Consider the following 21,655-nt stretch of genomic DNA (forward strand, 5'->3'; position numbering starts at 1 on the left):
GTAGGACCTCTCTTTGATTTAAGAATAAAAACCAAGAGCTGGGCGTGGTAGCGCACACCTTTAATCCCAGCACTCGGGAGGCAGAGGCAGGCGGATTTCTGAGTTCGAGGCCAGCCTGGTCTACAGAGTGAGTTCCAGGACAGCCAGGACTGCACAGAGAAACCCTGTCTCAAAAAACAAAAATAAATAAATAAATAAATAAATAAACAAATAAAAGCCAAGGGGGACCCTCCCACACCCCACTGAGAGTGGCTGCTGGCTTCCTGTGGCACAGCTACCCACCAACTCTTCTACAGAAGGGAGTCCTCTTCCTTCTCTGAACACTTTGGACGATGTGGTGATTTCCTTGACAGCGCAGACCCATTTCCAGTACCACATCAACGCAAAGGTGCTCAGCGCCCTCCTACCTCCTCCCCAGCCCGGGGACACCACCCCCATGATCACCAACCCACTGATGCACCCCACACCCAACTCACCTCAACCAAGTGCCGGCCCCCTGCCTTGGGTCTCAGGTTGGGGGTAAGGGGGGACAACCAGCACAGTTAATTATACCAGCCTTCACACTGGGCACCCTCCACCCTCAGTGCCAGCCCCAAGGGCCAGGGCCCTCTGTCAGAACACCCAGGAAAGCCCACAATCTCTCCATTAGCCCTGACACAGGAGGCACAGCAGTCATGTGACCTGAACAGAGTTCCATGAGCCAACAGTGGGACCCAAGATTAAAGCGAGGCCGGTGCCCCTTAGTGGTGAGCACATGGTCTAAGAACGGGTAAGAAAGCCACGGGTCCCAGAGACAGCTAAAGCGGACACTTCCAGTGTCACGACACATGCAGGGTCAGGCTGGGTTTTGTAGCACCACCTCATCAGATGTTCACAGCGGCGACCTTCCTAGTCAGGACTCTAGCCTTGCCACACGGCAGGACACGAGCTGTCTAGAACAGGACATAGTGCAGCCGGTGAGGGGGTCCCTAAAGCCATACCCTTAGCACTTCAGCTCTGACGATCCCCAGAGACTGGTTTTTGCCCCTCAGTAGATGCCCCTAGCCCCGTGATCTGGATGGGAGGGATCCTGCCAGTACTCATGGGCTGTCAGAAGCAGGCATCCAGGAGGTTCTCTGGGCAGCTCTGCTAGGGGCAGCGGCTCCAGCTTCCTCCCTCCACCCCAGGCCCTAGAGAGCATGCACCCACTCAGGATCCTCTCAGCTGTGTCTGGCTGTCCACCCCCAGGGGGAAGATCCAGTCAAGGTCGCAGCACTGCAGGGTGTGTGTGTGTGTGTGTGTGTGTGTGTGTGTGTGGTTGTCACTGATGGATAAACTTGGAGACTGAGTCACACAGGGGTCACAGCTTGGCTCCAAGGCATGTGCTACTGGTGAGCGCATCGCTCCAGCACATCACAGGGATTGGACCAGCTGTCTATAAGGCCCCGCCCACTCATCAATTCTGACTGGAGCAAAAGATGCTCATCAACAAACATACTGGAGAGGCAGGAAATGGAGAGGCCATGCATGGGTCAGCAGGGCCAGGATGTGGGCATCTCAGCCGTGTGTCTCTGGCTCACCTTCCGGAAAGCCACCATACCCCCCACAGCCCAATTATAACTTCAGATGTGCTGAGTCAGCAGTCTATCTCTGCAATTGATTGCTGCAGCTGAGTGACTCCTATAAAGTCAGCCGAGGAGGGAGGGGCTGAGACAAAGGCCCTGACATGGCCCAGACCCAGGAACCTTGAACTTGACAGCCTTGGAGGTGTCCTTGCCAACCGTGCCAGGAAGAACCAGAAGCTGCCCTGGGTCTCACTGCACAGCAGGTGCACACAGTGGGGGTGGCACCAGTTGTTCATGCTGTCTAACCTGAGCCCCTTAAGCTGCCTCCACTCAGGTTCTCAGGGCTACAACTTATCTGTGTGGCCCGCCTTCCAAAGCCAGAGAGCTCCGACGTCCAAGCTACCCTATGTGGAGTAACCATAGGCTGGGGGGACATTTAGATGCCCACCTGATTATCACGAAGAAACACTTGGTGAGGCCTCTGCCCTTTGGAAAGAAACAGACAGGTTTGATCCAGGCACCAGGCTAACCTCAAAGAGGGAATCTGATCACTAACATGATTGAAGTTTGCAAATTAAACATAGGAAATCGTTATCGTGGGCTGGGGGTGGAGTTCTGTGGTAGAACATGTGCCTCCTATGGACGAGGCCCCGTGTTCCATCCTAGTCTGGGGCCTGGGGTGTCCCTCAGACAGGCTACCCAGTGATTTCAGTTGTCACAAGCCTTCCACACATGGTGGCTGTGCCCTATGGCCACTCACCACTGAGCCAGTCTCAGGACACCTCACACTGTGACATTTGGTTTACTTTGTCCTTAGTTCTATGAGATAGTCTTGCTCTGTAGTAGACCAGGGTAGCCCCAAACACTTAGATCCTGCTCTCTGCTTTTTATTGGTGCTTTCTTTACTCTCAAAAAAATATAATTTATGCTAGGGATGTAGCTCAATTAGTAGAACCTGATATACACAAGGCCCAGGGTTTGATGTCCAGCAAAGAACAAATTTGGTGTTGCGGCTATCCCAGCACTTGGAAGACGGGAGCAAGAGGATCAAAAGTTCAAGGTCATCCTGAGCTGCACAGTGAGTCAGGGGCCAGCCTGGGCTAAAGAGTAAATTCCGAGCTAGCCTGGGCCACAGTGTAAGAAGATGTCTCTCTCTTTTTTTTTTCTTCAAGATTTACCTATTTATTATAAGTACACTGTAGTTGTCTTCAGACACACCAGAGGAGGGCATCAGATCTCATTACAGATGGTTGTGAGCCACCATGTGGATGCTGGGATTTGAACTCAGGACCTCCGGAAGAGCAGTCAGTGCTCTTAACCGCTGAGCCATCTCTCCAGCCAAGAAGATGTCTCAAAAATAAAAAGGGACCAAACTAGAACTGGAGAGCCATCCTAACTCGGCAAAAGCTGTTAGGGTAAATGAAATGCCCTTGCATCCCTCCAAGCTGTGGCAGACAGATGGGCTGGGGGTCTTGACTCAGAGTGCAGAGCTGGATCAGAGCAGCATCTAGCAGGATGCCGGGTCATCTAGACAAGAGGGCAGCAGCCTGATGAAAGCTCCCAACACCTGGGGCTGCCCACCTCGGTGTTGTCTGGGTGACGTGATCCTGCAAATTCTGAAGTTCTGAGCATGACCAGCCATCTCTCAGCAACTCGGACTCGGACTGGGCCGAGTATGATCAGGCCCAGGTGAAGGCTCCAGAGCTCCCCATCCACCTTCAGAGACCCCAGGTCTGCTCCCAAGCCCAGCAGGCTGGGACCGCTTTCCTCATCCTGCACCATCCGACTGACGCGCTTCCGCACGGTGCTCCTGTCACTGCTCCTCAGTGACTCAGTCTTCTTCTACAGCCTAACCGCGTCAGAACAGAAAGCTGCCAAGTGTGTGCCGCCGCAGTACCGGCGAAGGCAGCGAGCCACTGTGGGTTTTTCCTTCTCACCCACCGCCAGAGAAGAGCCAAGTCACAAGAGCAGAGTCACTCTGACCCCAGCGCTCCTCCTGTCCACAGAGGGCTAAGAGCAATCAATCCCACATCCTGGCACGGTTGTGCAACCTTCCCACAAGTCATCAAAAGCAGCTGCCCTTAGCTTAGCTCTCGCACCAGACCCTGGTCGGCGGCTAGGTGGGACCCGTCTCCGCTTCCAGGAACGCTAACAAGTGCTCACTGCCACTCCAAATCAGGCTCAGCCCCGAGGACGGTCCTGGTTTGGGTTTTGTTTGTTTTGTCTGCATGGCGCTAGGGACGAAATCTTGAGCCAGCGCAGCCGGGTGCACAGCGCTCCTTAAGCAATGACTTTATTTAGCGCTGCAGGTTGGCAGTTTTTCTCTTTCCGTGTTCCATATTGCCGTGGTACAGGTGGTTCTCTTCCGGAAGCGCCCACCCCTCCAAAGGTAGCATGGCGAGAGACAGACCCTGGGAGGGCGTGTGGTGCGCATGGGCGGAAAGCACCAGACCCTGGGAGGGCTTGTGGTGCGCATGGGCAGAGAGCAGGCAGTCTACAAACCTGCAGCGCCCCAGGCCAACAGAAAATTCAACTCCCCGTGGCCCAGCGTGTCTGAGGCCAGGCTCAGGACTGAGGAGCTGGCAGCAGGGTCTCCGGGGGTGCCAAGCTTCTTGTTCATGTGCCCTTCACATCAGCCAAACACAAAGAGTGAATGACAGACATGCCGAGAAACTTCTCTGACCCACACTACTATCTTTGAGGACCTGACACTGTGTAAACCCACGACCCACAAACACCATGAGATTCCTTCCGCTTCTGTAGGAAATGGTGCAGCACTTTCATAGACACGAGCAAAATGAGGAGGAGCTGCGGGGCAACACTGAACCCCAACACTGCCTGTGATGGTTTATATATGCTCAGCCCAGGGAGTGGCACTATTGGAAGGTGTGGCCCTGTAGGGGTAGGTGTGTCACTATGGGTGTGGTCTTTAAGACCCTCATCCTAGGGGTTAGAGAGATGGTTCAGTGGTTAAGAGCACTGACTGCTCTTCTGAAGGTCCGGAGTTCAAATCCCAGCAACCACATGGTGGCTCACAACCATCCGTAATGAGATCTGAAGCCCTCTTCTGGTGTGTCTGAAGTCAGCTACAGTGTACCTATATACATTTAAAAAAAAAAAAAAAGCTGCCTGGAAGCCATTCTTCTCTGAGCAGCCTTCAGATGAAGATGTAGAACTCTCAGCTCCTTCTGCACCATGCCTGCCTGGATGCTGCCATGCTCCCACCTTGATGATAATGGACTGAACCTCTGAACCTGTAAGCCAGCCCCAATTAACTCTTGTCTTTTATAACTCTTGGTCATGGAATCTGTTCATAGCAGTGACATGCTAACTGAGACACTCCCTCAGTTTGCAGGGACGACAAATGTACTTCAAGGATGAGCTGCCATCCCTGAGCTGAGCGCAGACACCCAAGGGAAACTGGATTTTAGAGATGAGCATGTGTGGGCCTTCTGGAAGCGTGGCCTTACAGTCAGCAAAGCCTTACCTCAGGCTGTGGTCCTCCTACCCCAGTCTCCTGAGTGTGGCGGCACACACCTTTGATTCCAGCACTCGGAAGGTGGGGGGTGGGGGGAGGTGGATCTCTGTAAGTTCAAGGCCAGCCTGGTCTACAGTCAATCTGTCAGGCATCTACTGCAGGGCTGCAGCCTCTGGACACAGACTTCTACCCAGTAAGGCCAGCCTGCAAGGCTGCTCCCTGCAGACGGTCTCATCTTGCAGTCACTGGGGACTTAGTGTCACTGTTCCCAAATGTCTCTCTCCCTTGATGTATATCCCAGAAGTCCCTCACAGACAGCAGAGTTGGCTCTGGGCACGGACAAGGGGCCAGCAAGAGAAACTGGACGCCCAAAAGGCCCTCAGGGGCAGATTCCTCATCCAGGCCATGAGCTCGATGCTGACAGATGAACTCACCAGCGACAGGGTGGACACTCAGGTCACCCCTCCATACACGGCTTCACTTCAAACACAGACGTCTGTCTGTTCAGGCACAGCACTGGACTCAGCCATTGCAGTGGCTGCAAGAAACACTTGTCTCCCCAAGCCCCTTTTTTAGATTCATTTATTTTAATATGTATGAAGTGTTCTGCCTACACATATGTCTATGCACCAAGAGTGTGTGTGGTGCCCATTGAGGCCAGAAAAGCATGTGGGGTCCCCCCCGAGACTGGAGCTACAGAAGATGGTGAGCCACCATGCGGGTGCTGGGAATCAGGCCTGGGTTCTCACCACTGCTCTTAGCTGCTAAGCCAGCTCTCGTTTCTTTTTTTAAAACATTTCTTTGTTTTTATTTCACGTTTATGAGCACTTGGCTTGCATGTATGCACGTGGTACACCGCGGAGGCCGGAAGAGGACACTGATCCCCTGGAGCTGGGCTGAGGGTGGGTTGTGCAGACCATGTGACTGAATGAACCCAGATCCTTCCTGCAGAGCTGCTGGTGCTCTAACCACTGAGCAGCCTCCCCATCCTGGACACTCAACCTTATAACAAAGCAAACCCAGAATAGCACTCCTAGAGAACATCAAGCTCCCGCACTGTCCATGAACACCTGAACATTCAGGGGCTGACAGACAGACCAGTCGAAATGCACGCACAGGTCAACATGACCTCTCAAGCAGCCAGCAGAAGGCGAGCAACCTTCATCTCCAGGACACAGTGTCAGGAAGCCCAGTCTACTCTCACAAGTAGCATGGGTCACCCCAGACACCTGCAGAGTGGGGGCCATGGTGGGCAGAGCCCCCATTCGTCTGCAGTCTCTGAGGAGGCTTTCCTGGGCCCTTCAGAGGTCATGGGACATGGGACACCAGTGCCAGGCTTATGAGTCCTGGCTAGCCTTTCCCTCGCCACTGGGGACAGCTGGACAGCTGCCAGAGGACAGTGACTCACAGTGGCCAGGCCCAGGAGTCTCCGAAGGGAGAGGGGGGTGTGTGGGCTTCAGACAGTCTGTGCTGCATGGCTGTGTTTACACTCTGCCCAGAAGGAAGACACACCCAGTTCTTCAGATGCCCTGTGGCTGTCTCTGAGAGCCAATCACCCAGCCCCACCCACTCCCTGTGGCAAGGCCAGCCTTCCCTTAAGCCTGCAGAGACAGACTCAAGCTCAGCAGTGAAGCAGCCTTAAAACAAAAAACAAAACAAAACAAAAACAAAAAAAAAAAAAAAAAAACCTAGTACAGCCTCTGCAGCCAAGTGAAAGGCCACACAGGTGGTATGTGGAAGTTAACTCTTAAATGCCTTATCTGTGTTGATGGTACACCCCTGTCATCCCACTTCAGAAGGGGTGGTTCGAATCCAGCTTGGGGTACCACATGAGGCCTGTCTCACAAAAAGTGAAACAGGTTTAAATCTGATGTACCCACCCAGCACCGCACCTCGGCGGTCAAGGCCAACTAGGACCACAAACCAAGAACCTGTCTCAAAAATAAATAAATAAATAAATAAAAGCTGGAAGTCAAGCCCAAAGCCCCATAGTAGCGTGCTCACCTACATCAGGTACAAAGATCTGGGTTTGATCCTTAAGCCACCACCCACCAACAAAAACCTGAAGCCAGGCATGGCGGCTCACATTTGTAATCTCAGCACCCAGGAAGCTGAGGCAGGAGGATTTGTCCAAGTTTGAGGACACCCTAGGCTACAGAGTGCATGGGATCTTGCCTCACAAGAAACCAACCAAGAACAAAAGCATAAAAATACATCAGCAGGCTGGAGAGATGGCTCAGTGGTTAAGAGCACTGACTGTTCTTCCAGAGGTCCCGAGTTCAATTCCCAGCACCCACATGGTGGCTCACAACCATCTGTAATGAGATCTGACATCCTCTTCTGATGTGTCTGAAGATAGCGACAATGGACTCACATAAAACAAATACATCTTAAAATAATAATAACACCCAAGAGCTGAACTGCTTCCCCAGGGAGGTGTGAGACTGGAAGGCGAGGGAGGAAACTCAACTCAGAGCCTTCGTTCCTCCAGGACGTGGACAGACCCTGTCCTTCTATTTCTCTAACAGTCTGTGTTTTCTGCTGTGCCCCTTCCACTGGTGGGCTCAACACATCCACTGGACATTAAATATCCCTAAACAGCATCTCCCAAGCTCAGCTACTTAACAAAGCAACAGCGTTCATCCTGACAGTCAAGCTGGGAACAGTGGGGGCATTATTAGCCTCTCCTCGCAGAGCAATCCCACAGTCGACTCCCAACCACACCACTGTAAAGGGTGGAACTACAGTGTCACTGCAGTCAGGACACTGCCTACGGGACTCCTGCAGGGTGGGATCCAGGGAGTGAACGCAGGGCATCAAGTTTGGCGCAGGGCATCAAGTTTGGCGGCAGGTGCTGTATTGACAGGGCCATCTTATCAGCCCCTGTATGAACAAACAGCTGAGAGGTCTCAACTCAGCAGCCCTGCACTGCTGTGAGGAAGCACACTTAGGCACGCGGCATCAGAACTGGCCAGCAGCAGACCTGGGTAGAGGCTGAACCACAGAGTCTGTCAGGCAAGGGCAGGTATTTGAGGTCCCCGCTCTTGCTGCTCTGGGGACTAGGATATATTTACAGCTCTTCCTTTCCTCGGGGCACAAACACAGTTGGTCGTTGGCCAAGGAGGTGATGCATTAAAAAAAAAAAAGTTTATGCCCAGGTGGCTGGGTGCTAGGTTCTGTCCCTCTCCTCTGGGGACGACATTACGATCCATGGCACAAGCCCCAGAGGCAGGGCAGAAGTGGCTGAACAGGAGGCAGCCTTTGACCTGCCCGGAGAAAGACATCCAGAAAGGATCCTATCACTGCTTGCTAAGCTGCCCCAAGTCACTATCCATCCTGAACCAGCAGAGCAGAGGGACCAAGGCAGCAACCATTCACGTCTCCATGGGGACGCAGGCCCTGAGGCATAGAATAGTCTAAATGCTGATAACACCATCCCAGGGTCCTAGTGACTTCCCAATCTGAGATCACCCTACCCGGTAGAAAGAATAGGTTTGCTTTTTCGTTTGTTTTCATTTTCAGTGGTACCGAGAGTGGACCCCAGGGAATCACTCCCATCCTCTCAGCTACACCCAGACTTTTTCACTTTTTACTCAGACAAGAGCTAACCCTGAATTCATTCTAGAGCCCAAGCCAGCCTTTAATTTCTCATCCCTCTGCCTCAGCTTTATGAAGCTGGATTACAAGCCTGGCCTCCGAGGCCCACTTACAAACTTTAAAAAGCACATGTTTGGTTGGCACCTTGATGGTCAGTCTTGGCCCAAGTCTCAGCAAGAATAAATCCCAGCAATAAATCCATAAACGCTTACACCAGCCTCACCTATTCCCCTGGGACACACCACAAACAGAGCCTACCCAACATCACAGCTCTGCCAGGAAACCACAGAGGCTGAGAGGATCCAGGCCCGCTCATGGGGAAAGGCTGTGTGCTGGGTTTTTTTTATATAAATCTACTTGATTTTGGAATCCAAGAAGATGCTCAGGGCCTCAGAGAAAGAAGAGCAAGACTGTGTCACACACAGCATTTCCCCAACTCCCCAGGAAGTTAAGCACAAAGAGACTGCCTCAAAGGGACCCACAAATCCCAGGCCCGCCAGCCAACCTGTCCCGGACCTCCATGGATTAGAGTACACCTTCCTGAATAGCCAGGTGGCCTGACATGGCTGTGACCCAGGGTGTGTGTGTGTGTTAAAAACAGAATGAAGAGTACAAAGCCAGCCTCCTCTACATTTGGAGATCTTGTCTCACAAAGGGCTGCCAGGTACCCTGTCATCATTGACCACGCTCAGCACTTTAGCATGCCAGACACCACCTGCGCACAAACATCCAAGGCCAGTAACTACCACAAGAGTTCAAAACCAAGTGAGAACAAAAGAAACACAAAACAGAAATCCCTTCCAGATGATCTGAATAAAACCCACAGACCAAAGGGGGAAATGCGGGGTAAGGGCGGAAGAGACTGCTCAGAAGTTCAGAGCACAAACCGCTCTCGTGGGGGACCGAGTTTGGTTCCCAGCATCCACACAGAGGTGGGTGGTTCACAACCATTTGCAACTCTAGTTCTAGGGGGAGTCGTCGTATGCCTCTCTACTGGAGCCAGTAGGTACCTGCAATCTCTCTCTCTCACACACACACACACACACACACACACACACACACGTGCGCACACATACAAATAATAATAATAATCTTTTTTAACGCTAAGTGTGGTGGCTTACACCTGCAACACCAATACTTTGCGGCCTTTTGGTTCCCAGGCCTTTACTTTCTCAAAGTTGGAATTCTGGTGTAGGTGAGACGACTTGCTCTCTATCGAGAGCTGAAGCAGGGGAAGAGGGGGGCTAGAAGAGGCTCTCCCAGGCTGCCCCCACCACTTTCCACACTGGCAATGGGACTCCATACATTTCTGCTCATAACTCTCTTGGGAGTATGTCCCAAGCTCCAGTTGAGCTAGCATGGCCAGAGCACCCCTCTGAAATCTCTAGTTTCACAGAAGTCTGTGATCCTGGTCTTAGCAATGACCTACCCAGGCCCCCTAGAGTTCCCCCAAAATCAGCACAGGCCCAGCAGACCAATGGAGAGCACTCTGGAGTGTGCCCGGGTGTCAAAGGTGCACACGCTAACCATCAGGTGAACACCAGTCAAAGAAAGCCTTGCTGCACAGACCAACAACCTGAGCTCCATGCCCTGAACCCAGAGAGGAGAGGTCCTCAACCTGTGCGGTGAGAACCTGAGGACCCATTAGCGGTTCACCTAAGACCACTGGCAAACACAGACGTTTACATTACAGTTCTTAACAGCAGCAAAATTACAGTTATGAAGTAGCGACAAAATAACTGTATGGCTGGGGGTCACCACAGCATGAGGTGTATTAAAGGGTTGTGGCAATAGGAAGGTTGAGGACCACTGCCAGAGAAGAAACAGATGTCCTCTAACCTCCAAAGACATGCATGCCCCTCTCTCTCTCTCTCTCTCTCTCTCTCTCTCTCTCACACACACACACAATAACAATAAACAGAGTAACAGAGTAATTTGTAAAAAAGAAAGAACAGTGCTCAGACAGAAGCTGAAAACAAACATCACCCATCCTGTGCGACTAAAGGTTACTACTGAGGATCTTATACAAGAAAACAAGACAAAAGACAAACAGGACGTTACATTGGGCCAACAGACATACCAGTCATGTTCAGGACTGAAGGCTTTGCATACTTATTATAAAAGCCCCTACCCAAGTCACAATCCCACTCAGACGTGGGGTAAGATTACCCCAACTTCCCACAGTGCGAAGGTAAGGGGAGACAAGCCAGAACCCTGATGTCAACCGTGAAATTACACAAGAACCCTGCAGCAGGGAGGACCTGGGGAAACCGCTTCCTCACACAGCCTGCCATCCCACAATCCCACTTGGAGAAGTGCAGGCTCACGAAGATGAACCACCCCAGAGGTTTTCACAAGATAGATGTAAATCCCCTGCATTTCTACAAAATGCACAAAGCAGTCTCCGGCGTGCTGTGGCCAGAAGACAGAAAAGGCTGAAGCCCACACACAGTCAGAGCACTAGCCTGTGTGACATGCAGGCAGTGGAATCCCTGATGTTCCCTTCACGGAACAGCAAGCCTCCAGGACACACACACACACACACACACACACACCAACAAGCCATTCAGGCTGAGTACCGTGATGTATGTACACGGACGTAAGGCCTTCAAATGGGACTGTGGCCGCTTTGCGTCCTCATTATTCCTGCACCGGGAGGGTGGGCTGTAGGTTTGGTTTAGGGGGACGGGGTCTGACATTTTTAAAAACAGGATCTCACTCTGCAGCCCTGGCCTGCTAGCTGTCTGGTTTTCTCACTCTGCAGCAGGCCTGGTTTGGAACTCCACACCATGCTCCTGCCTCGGCCAAGTGTCCGTACTAGGGGATGCACCCGCTCACCCTCGCGGCAGCGCCGTCTCCAGATGGTGTCCGTGTGCAAGATTCGGCGGAACCTGCTGCAGACCTGAGCCAGGCTGGGCAGGTCGGTGCCGGGCAGCGACGCGAAGATCTCCACGAGCAGCTCAGGCGGGAGCTCCAGCAGAGAGCAACGCGCCGGCCCCGCCTCGATGCGCTCCTCCTCGGGGTCCGTGTCCGCCTCACTGTCCGCCGCCGCAGTCTCGGCCGGGCCGCGGCGCTGCTGGCGGCGGCGGCACCCACGCGCGGGGCCCACGCCGCAGAGCCGAGCACACACCGCCATGCCCGTCACCACCGCGGAGGCGCGCACGCGGACGCGCACGCACAGCGCTCTGCGCAGGCGGCCAGGCAGCCGTAGTCCCGCTTGCAGGCTCCTCAAGCTCCACCCCAAGCGTGACCACGCCCTCCGACCCCAACCCCTCACACGCCCCCATGAAGACTCGCCCCGCCCCTAGACGCTCCCACCCTTCCAAGCCCCACCCAGACGCTTCGCCCCGCCCCTTGAGCAGTAGGCCCCGCCCTACGTGTTAGGTCCACGCCCTTGTATGGAGCCACACCCTATTTCCAGGCTCCGCCCCCAAAACGTTTGGCTAGAAACTTAGGACGCCCAGCTGCTCACTAAAAGAGGGTCGCCGGGTTCAGCTCCGGAAAGCCCCGCTCCTAGCATGACCACACCCCTCCCACAAGTCCCACCTCTGACCCCGTTTACAGGGTAGAACGAAGGGGTTTTACCTTAAGCAAGAAAACAATGCAGGATGCCCCGTGTGAGGATCGAACTCACGACCTTCAGATTATGAGACTGACGCGCTACCTACTGCGCTAACGAGGCTCCTTAGCAGCAAGCTCGCTGCCAGGGCCTTTGCACAGGTGGTGGCCTCGCCATGAACAAAATCTGGCAAGGGAAACCATAAACCAAAGCTACCGTCGCCTAGCAACACTACATCTAAACTAACTTGCCAAGATTACCTTGGTTGCAAAAGGAAAGGTCTGGTGCTCAGTGAGGTGGGAGTTCCTGGTGTCCCCAAACCTGCTCTCCAGCTCACATTGCCCCGCGCAGCACAAGGCGTCTAGAAACTTCCCTCTCAGGAAAAGAGTAGTCTGGGGTATCCTCCGCAGCTCTGCCCTTAATGACCCTATATAACAATATCGCCTATTTTTTATTATTAAAATTAACCGTTTGCGTGGCGGTCTCTCATCCCAACTTGGGGCTAGGGGATCAAGGCAGGAGGATCAGAATTACAAGGTCACTCTTGGCTACTTAGTGACTTTACGGCCAGCCTGGGCTACGTGAGACCCTGTGCCTCCTAGCAGTCCGCTCAGTAAATTATCCCAACAAGCAAACAGATATTACCTAATGCATTCGTTGATTGATTAACAATAGCATTAAGCAAAGGCTCCACTTGGTGGCCTGTAATCCTAGACCTTAGGGAGATGAGTCAGGAGGGTGGGGACTTTTCAGGACAACCTGAGCTATGCGGCAAGATTTCATGTAAAAAACAAAACAAAACAAAACAAAAAAGACTTAAATTACCTGATAATATTAACATCGTGTAAAAGTGTAGCTGAGCACACGCTGCCTCTTGTCCCCGTGTGTTAATGCCCACGGGGGAGGGTAAGCTCTTTGTGGGCATGTGGCTGAGACCCTAGACTGTCTGCTCCAAGATGAACCCTTCTGGTCTATCATTCATGGGCTGTCAATCAGCCTTCACTGAACAACTGTGAGAGGGGTGTGTGTGTGTGTGTGTGTGTGTGTGTGTGTGTAGATGCTGTAAACAAAATGCTGGCGAGTTCCGCATTGCTCATTCACTGTAAGCTATTCCCTGACCTCCTGGCCTCTCTGACTGCCCAGGTCACATTTCTCACATTCTAGCCCTGGCTTCTGTCTCACCTCCATTTGGTCCATCACCTCACTGGATTGGGGACGGGAGGGAGCGGGAGTGTGCCCTGAAGAACACAGTTCCCAATCTGTGGGGACCTCACACCCTTCTCCCCAGCTTCAAAACCACTCCTTCTAAGAAGCGTCCCATGTTGTCCCTCCGGGGACTATGCCAGAGCAAAGGTTATGGCTTATTATAAACACCAGTTGGATGTGGCAAGCAGCAGGTTGGGGGAGGGGGGTTTACTCTCCAAGCGAGCCTGTAAAATAAAAACAAACAAGGTGTCATGCTGAAGAATGAGGAACCTGAGGCCGAGAGGGAACAGAAGGTACTGGTGGTTGCATCAGCAACCTTTGCAGCTGGCAGAGGAGGCTGGGCACTACAGCGCTGGGCGTGCTTCCATTCCAAAGCGTGACACTTGCTCTGTTTACATCTTGGTCTATTGCAAATCAAAAACAAAGCCAGCCTCCGTGATGTGACGGCAAGCTCCAGTAATCCTAGCCCCATGGAGGAGAGAAGGTTAACATTAAAGTATAGGCTTAGCTAAGTTGAAAAGACTGAAAAGCAAACACTGTGTGAGCCTCCAGCTTGTCCAGGCTCTATCCCAGCAACCATTCCCCTTCGTTTTCCCAGACATTGAACACTATTCTTTCTGTTTGGTTGGTTGGCTTGGTTTTTGTGTGTTTGTTTTTCAAGACAGGGTTTCAGTGTAGCCCTGGCTGGCCTGGAACTCACACTATAGACTAGGCTGGCCTCCAAGTCAGTGATCCACCAGCCTCTGCCTCCAGAGTGCTGGGATTAAAGACGTGCGCCAGCACTGCCCAGGAAAGAGCATTCTTAAATTGTCTTCTCTTGTAAAATGTGCCATTTTAGCAAGATAGTTGGTCTTAGCCAGGTGTTGTGGCACACACCTTTAATCCCAGCACTCAGGAGGCCAGGGCAGGCAGATCTCTGTGAGTTCAAGGTCAGCCTGGTCTACAGAGTGAGTTGTAGGGCAGGCAGGGCTACACAGAAAAATCTGCCTCAGAAACAAACAAACAACAACAATAACACATAGTAGGTCATAAGGCTACCTGCTGTTTCTGCTTTTGTAATCATACTTGCTTCCTCTGCTCAAAGGAAGGCTAGGTCAACTGCAAGGCACATATGTTAGATTTATACTCTGTGTACACATACTCTGAATACATGTAATTTATGGAGTTTGCCTTTATAAGCCTCAGGTTCAGACCCAATCCCAGTCAGTCCAGATGCCAGAAATAAAAAGCCTCCTCTTATTAAAATTTATTCATGGTTCTGGCTAATCTCTAAGTTACTCCAAACAAAAACAGAAGGTGAGGCAGACAATTGCCAGGGCTACAGGTCACAGCCTGTCTCAAAAAATATGGCTTTTCTCTTGGGCCTATGGCGCCGGCAAAATGGGCAAGTGTCTTGGTCTCTGAACTGCCTGGAAGCTCGCAGTCACCGACGGGACCAGAAGTGGCATGATAAACAATACAAGAAAGCCCACTTGGGCACAGCCCTGAAGGCCAATCCGTTTGGGGTGCCTCTCATGCAAAGGGAATTGTGCTGGAAAAAGTAGGGGTTGAGGCCAAACAGCCAAACTCTGCCATCAGGAAGTGTGTCAGGGTGCAGCTCATTAAGAATGGCAAGAAGATCACAGCGTTCGTGCCCAATGATGGCTGCCTGAACTTCATTGAGGAAAATGAAGTTCTAGTTGCTGGATTTGGTTGAAAAGATCATGCTGTAGATGATATTCCTGGAGTCCGCTTTAAGGTGGTTAAAGTAGCCAATGTTTCTCTGTTGGCTCTATACAAAGGCAAGAAAGAAAGGCCAAGATCATAAAATTTGACAATGGAAACACAGTAATAAATCTTCATATTCTGAAAAAAAAATCAACAAATCTGCATGTCCATAGAGTCACTATAACAGGAACTGGGCAGAAATGGGTCAATACAGCACCTAGAGGAGCTGGGAGCTTATTAAACATCAAATAAACCAGGCAGTGGGCAGTGGTGGCCCACGCACGCCTTTAATCCCGGCACTTGGGAGGCAGAGGCAGGCGGATTTCTGAGTTCGAGGCCAGCCTGGTCTCTAGAGTGAGTTCCAGGACAGCCAGGGCTACACAGAGAAACCCTGTCTCGAAAAACCGAAAAAAAAAAAAGGTAAAATAATTTGGTTTTCCTCATTAGAAGAATTGTGTCTAGGTTCACAGTCTGACTTCAGGAACTCAGCAGCCAAAAACTGACAGACAGGGAGTGCTGTGAGTTCAAGGCCAGCCTGGTCTACACAGAGGAACCCTGTCTGGAAAAAACAAAGAAAATAAATCGGTAGGAATTTCAGCAGAACTTTAAACAAGCAAACAAAATAAGTGGTAAACCAAATATACATGACCTGTAACTCTGCATGTCAGTGGTGGAGACACTTGTGCTCAGCAAGAAGTGGATTTTCTTGGAAAGCTCAGAGAAAGGATCTTGAGGAAGTAGCATTTGTGTTCTCGTAAGTGCGCAGACCTTGAATTCAATTCCCCCCAACATCAAACTTTAAAGATGTTGATCTATTGATAAAGATGTTGATCTGTTGATAAAGATCTGTTGTTTGGGCCTCGACAGCGGCCACACCTTTAGTTCCAGCTCCCTTGGGAAAGGCAAGTGGATCTCTTTTTGGTCAAGGTCAACCTGATCTACATAGTGACCTTTTCCAGCCAGACGTACCTACTGCATCTTAGTCAGAGTTTCTTTTGCTTTGACAAAATACCAAGGCCAAAAAGTTGGAGAGGAAAGGGCTTATTCAGCTTACACTTCCAGATCTAGTTCCTTATTGGAGGAAGTCAGGACTGGAACAAGGTAGGATCCTGGAGGCAGGAGCTGACCCAGAGGCTATTTTGGGATGATGCTTTTGGGCTTGCTTCCCAGTTTGTTCAGCCTGCTTTTTTTATAGAACTCAGGACCACCATTGGAGAAACGGCACCACCCACCATGGCTGTGCCTTCCCTCATTGATCACTAATTGAGAAAAACACCTTACAGCTGGATCTCATGGAGGCATTTTCTCATCTGAGGTTCCTTCCTTTCTGATGACTCTAGCTTGTATAGAGTTGACACATAACCTGCCAGAACAGCCAGTTAAGGAGAGAGAGAGAGAGAGAGAGAGAGAGAGAGAGAGAGAGAGAGAGAGAGAGAAAGAGAGAGAGAGAGAGAGAAGGGAGGGAGGGAGAGGGACGAAGGAAGAGGGAGGGAGGAAGGAAGGAAGGAAGGAAGGAGGAAAACTTACAAAGATGATATAAAATATATACATATGTAAAGAAGTGAAGTTAGCCGGGAGAAAAACACAGGAGATAGAATGTTCTGGAAAGAAGAGGCAAAGTACAAAGTAAGCTAGGACTGGGCAGTGGCTTCACCAAGTTAAGGACAGCAAAGACCTGCCTGCCAGGAAGCAGGGACTGAGCAGGCAGAGAGGCAGGCTCAGGCCAGGATTGGAATCTGAGCAGAAGATGAAACAGGAGATGGAGCCAGGACCACGGAGAGTGACGCAATCCCGAAAGTGGTGTTTTGGGAAGCCAGCTCAGGCTTCCGAGGCAGCCAGCGTGGGATGCTGATGAATATGCACAAACACACTCTGTTTTGGTCGAGCATTTGATACGCACAAGTGAAGATGAAGTAGTACATAAAATGTATACATCTCTGTTGCACAGATACCTCCACACATAACCAAGTTCAGATAAATATTGGGGCATTTGAAAGAAATGGTGGCCTCTGCACGGGGATATTGGAAATGGAAACTGCATGCTATGGAAATCAGTATCTGGCTCCCTCAAAAATCTAAAGCAGAACATTCTGTAGCTAAGACACTCCTGGATGCAGACCTGAAGACTTCTGAGTCCACATGCCACAGAGACACTTGCACACCGTGTTCACTATGGCTCTGTTCACAACAGCCCCGTCATGGAAACTGAAGACTGAGTGCAGAAAATGTGCATGTACACACGGAGTCCTATTTAGCTACAAAGAGTAATGAAATTATGGCGTCTGCGGAAAACTGATGGAACAGGAGGAAATTCTATTAAGTGATGTAAGCCAGATTCAGAAAGATGAATACTGCGGATTTTCTCTCACATGGGAACCCTAGATTTAAATGTGTGTGTGTGTTTTAGGACATAAAAGCAGAGAGGAACCCCTGAAGAGGAGGGAGATCCCCAAAAGGAAAGGAGAGGGAAAAATACGGGAAACGAGCATCGGAAGGATAGAACGCAGGCATGCCAACTTGTGTATTCAATTAGCTGCCCACCCCCCAGACACGGAATCAGGAGACCCCACGGGTGGCCTCCAGATTGATGCGTTAAGCTGCCTTTGCAGCCTTACGTTCCTACTAAAAGCAGGAAAACTACACGGAAGAGTAGTAGCAGACAGTGTAGTTCTCATTGGGCTGCCTCTGAAGTTATTGAGAATAGTAGCTGCAGTCCCACTTGGCAGATGGGGACTGATGTATCAGGAGGTCACCCGTGGCTACACTGAAGTTGGAAGTCAAGCCCAGGACAAAAAAAACCCACAAGTGTCGACTTTGGGTAATCGTGGTGGCTCACGCCTGCAATATCAGCACCCAGAAGGCTGAGGTAGCAGGAGAGAGGAAAGTTCGAGACCAACGTGGTCTACAATATGAGACCTTTCGAATAAATAAAAACAGTGATAGACGGGTGTGGTGGCGCACGCCTTTAATCCCAGCACTTGGGAGGCAGAGGCAAGCGGATTTCTGAGTTCGAGGCCAGCCTGGTCTACAGAGTGAGTTCCAGGACAGCCAGGGCTATACAGAGAAACCCTGTCTCGAAAAACCAACCAACCAACCAAACAAACAAACAAAAAACCATGGTGAAAAGAAGCGTCTATTCGCCCAGTAGTGTGGTACGAAGTGGGGAAAGGCCCTGCACCAGGCTCCGGGATGCAACCGAGGCGCAACCACGTTGCTAGCCTGAAGGGCTCTGTGGGGTGTATGTCCCGGACGACGCCGAAGCCCCGACCGGGTAGCACCCAGGTGACCCCATCCCGCCAAGGCCGCCGTCCCTACGGGACAAGATGCCCTGCTCCCCTCGACGATCTTGAGCAATTCTTGTTTACTTGTTCAGAAGAGCAGGTGACGCGGCGATTGACTGCATCGCTGGCCAATAGTTTCCCAGACAACAAAGCCGACGTGCGGCTTCCTCCAATGAAAAAGAGGTGTGGGCGGGGCGAGTCGTGCGCAGGCCCGGCAGCCCGGAGCAGGCTCGGGGCCTCGTGTTCTCCATGTTGAGTGTGGCGCTCAGATCTGCTCTGCGGCCGGAAGGGTCCGCCCGGCTTCCGTTGTTTTGACTTCCGGCTCCCCGTGTTCCTGAATGGTACCCCGCCCCTCAGCTGGCTAAGAGCATTGGTTTCTAGTTGTCACTGGTCTACTCGTATGAACTGGCACTGGGGTGGAAACTTGTAAAGCGCCACTGTCCGGGCTAAAGAATGAGCAGTTTGGTTGAGATCCTTGGGTATTTTGTTTGTTTGTTTTTCAAGACAGGGTTTCTCTGTATAGCCCTGGCTGTCCTGGAACTCACTCTGTAGACCAGGCTGGCCTCGAACTCAGAAATCCGCCTGCCTCTGCCTCTGCCTCCGGAGTGCTGGGATTAAAGGCGTGCGCCGCCACGCCCGGCGATATGCTTGTTTTTATTGTTACTTATTTTTTAGACAAAGGCGCATTATGTAGACCCGGATGGCAAGGAAGTCGCAGAAACCGTCCAGAATCTGCATCCAGAGTGGTGGGATTAACGGTGTGCCCACCATGCCCAGTTAGCAGCTAAATTTAAAAGCACCAGAAATCCCCTGAGTAAATAGAATAAACCAATAGAAACTCTTGTGTTCTCTTCTTTCTACTGTATGAGAACTATCTCAGGAATACATTCAGATGAAAGTCACACATGTAAATAAGCCATACTCTGTATCTTAAAAATTGTGCATCTTTCATTCGGGTTTTGATTGGGATTGGAGCGCGGGGTCTTTTGGAAACTGGCAGGCACCCCACTACTGAGCGTGGTGGCTTACTTGCCTAGTGGGTGTCTGACCCTGATTCAGTAAGTCTTGCGCTACTAGAAAAAAACCCAAACAATCTGGTGACTGGGATCTCCTACGTGACTCGAAAAACCGAAAAAAAAAAAGAGAGAGAAGAAGAAGAAGAAGAAAGAAAAAAAAAAGAGAGCCTTTTTCCCAGAGGGTAGGTGAGCCTTGTAAAGCACCGCTGACCCCCACCCAAACCCCACCCACCCCCATGTTTGATTTGTTTTCTTCTCAAGGCGCATGGTTAGGATATATGTTTCTAGGTTCACACTGCAATGAGAACTTGGGGTGGCTTTCAAAGGTGTAGACAAACATTGCAAGACAAAAGTGCAACTCTGCGCATCAGCCCCGAGGCTCTCGACTGAAAAGACGGAGGCCTGGGATTCTGGAGTGGCTTGGGAGAAGACGCGTCTCCTTCCCTTTGCCCACTTCCACAAACATTGCCTTTCCTGCATTTTGTACAGTTCAGCAATACAAACAAAAAGCTTATTTCTCTCTGTGTCTCTGTCTCTCTGGTTTGACCAAACAGGGTTTCCCTGGCTGTCCTGGAACTTGGTAGAGCAGACTGGACTTGAATTCATAGATCCACCTACCTGTGCCTCCCAAGTGCTAGGCTTAAAGCCAAATCCCGGCCAAAACAAACAAAAAGTCTTACACAGCAGCAGTTGGTAAAATGTCAGCAAAGTAAGGTTTATTATCACAAACACCTGGAGGGGTAAGTAGCTCCTTTGTTGTTATAGAATATAGCTACAATTTGAAAAAAGCTACAACTTCCTTTAGTTCCTTTAGGGACCAAACCCTGAGTCTTGCACAGATCGAGACCACCACACCATTTGGCCTCATCTTATGGGGCCCTGACATTTTTAATTGGCTTTGTTTTCTGTTGTGAGGTCAGGCAACGGTTCATCCCACACACACCAGGACTGTGTTTTCCTGAGCCAGGTGCAAGGAAGGGGGTTTTATTGACAGGAGAAAGGCTGAGGAAAGCATCAAAATCGGGCAAACCACCATGCTAAGCCAGCAGCGTTATCCAGGTCATTCCAAAGTCATTTTCCTTCCCAAGTGGGGATGGACAATAGAAAACTGACTGACATCAGACTATCTTAGAGAGCCGGGCAGTGGTGGTGCACGCCTTTAATCCCAGCACTTGGGAGGAAGAGGCAGGTGGATTTCTGAGTTCGAGGCCAGCTTGGTCTACAAAGTGAGTTCCAGGACAGCCAGAGCTACACAGAGAAACCCTGTCTCAAAAAAACAAAAACAAAAACAAAAAAACAAAAACAAAACAAAACAAACAAAAAAAACAGACTATCTTAGAGCCTTCTGTGCTAGCTGAAGAACCTGCTGGGGGTAATGGTTCTACAAATCCTGGTTCTGTCAGTTTGTGGTGGTGGTGGGGGCGTGGTGTTTTGTTTGAAACTTGTTACATAGGGTCTCACTGTAAAACTCTGTCCTGGAACTTATATATAGGCCAGATCTGCCTCCTTCTTCATCCCAGGTGCTGGGTTAAAGGCTTGGGCCACTACACCCAGCTTGTAGCAGTTTTAATTTATGCATGGACAATACATTTTAGAGTGACTCCATCTTTTTTTCTTTTCCCCCCAAGACAGGGTGTCTCTGTATAGCCCTGGCTGTCCTGGAACTCACTCTGTAGACCAGGCTGGCCTCAAACTCAGAAATCTGCCTGCCTCTGCCTCCCAACTGCTGGGATTAAAAGCGTGTGCCACCACCACATTCTTTTATCTTTTGATATAGGGTTACAATGGACATGGTGGCTCAAACTTTTAATTCCAGCTCTGGTCTACAGAGAGAGTTCAAGGACAGTCAGGGATTCACAGAGAGACCCTGTCTCAAAGGGAGGGACTTGGGAGTTATCTGATAGCTGAGGGTGACCTTGGAATTTTATTGCTTTGTTGGCTTGGTTGGTTGGTTGGTTGGTTGTGTCTCCCCCCCACCCACCCACCCAGACAGGGTTTCTTTGTAAAGCCCTGGCTGTCTTGGAACTCAGTTTGTAGACCAGGCTGGCCTCGAACTCAGAAATCTGCCTGCCTCTGCCTCCCGAGTGCTGGGATTAAAGTCGTGCACCACCACGCTCAGCTTTTTTAAAGGTTTTTACTTCAAGACTTCATGTGTATGAGTGTTTGCCTGTATGTTTACATATGTACCATGTGTGTGCCCTTGCCTGAGGAGACCAGAAGAGGATGTTAGATCCCCCAGAGTGGGAGTTACAGCTGAGCTGCCATGT

The 21,655-nt window shown here is 50.9% G+C and overlaps 1 protein-coding gene, 1 non-coding gene and 1 pseudogene across 4 annotated transcripts in view; 1 reads left to right on the forward strand and 2 right to left on the reverse strand.

Moving 5' to 3' along the window:
- Positions 1-11,864, reverse strand: part of Fbxo31 (F-box protein 31) — a 29,422-nt gene extending 17,558 nt beyond the window's left edge. The window contains exon 1 of one of the 3 annotated variants that reach the window (XM_006531477.3): positions 11,458-11,864. In XM_006531477.3, coding sequence (XP_006531540.1) covers positions 11,458-11,755 — 298 coding nt within the window. In that variant the 5' untranslated portion in view covers positions 11,756-11,864. The remainder of the gene's footprint in view (positions 1-11,457) is intronic. The other 2 variants (XM_006531478.2, NM_133765.4) reach the window with 2 other exon arrangements.
- A 364-nt stretch (positions 11,865-12,228) lies between these two features.
- On the reverse strand, positions 12,229-12,301 carry n-TMcat17. Its single transcript has one exon. It is a non-coding gene; the product is annotated as a tRNA-Met (tRNA).
- A 2,463-nt stretch (positions 12,302-14,764) lies between these two features.
- Gm17786 lies at positions 14,765-15,193 on the forward strand (annotated as a pseudogene).
- The last annotated feature ends 6,462 nt before the right edge of the window (positions 15,194-21,655 follow it).

Source organism: Mus musculus, chromosome 8, assembly GCF_000001635.26.
Source record: "Mus musculus strain C57BL/6J chromosome 8, GRCm38.p6 C57BL/6J".
In the NCBI taxonomy this organism is placed as follows: Eukaryota; Metazoa; Chordata; class Mammalia; order Rodentia; family Muridae; genus Mus; species Mus musculus.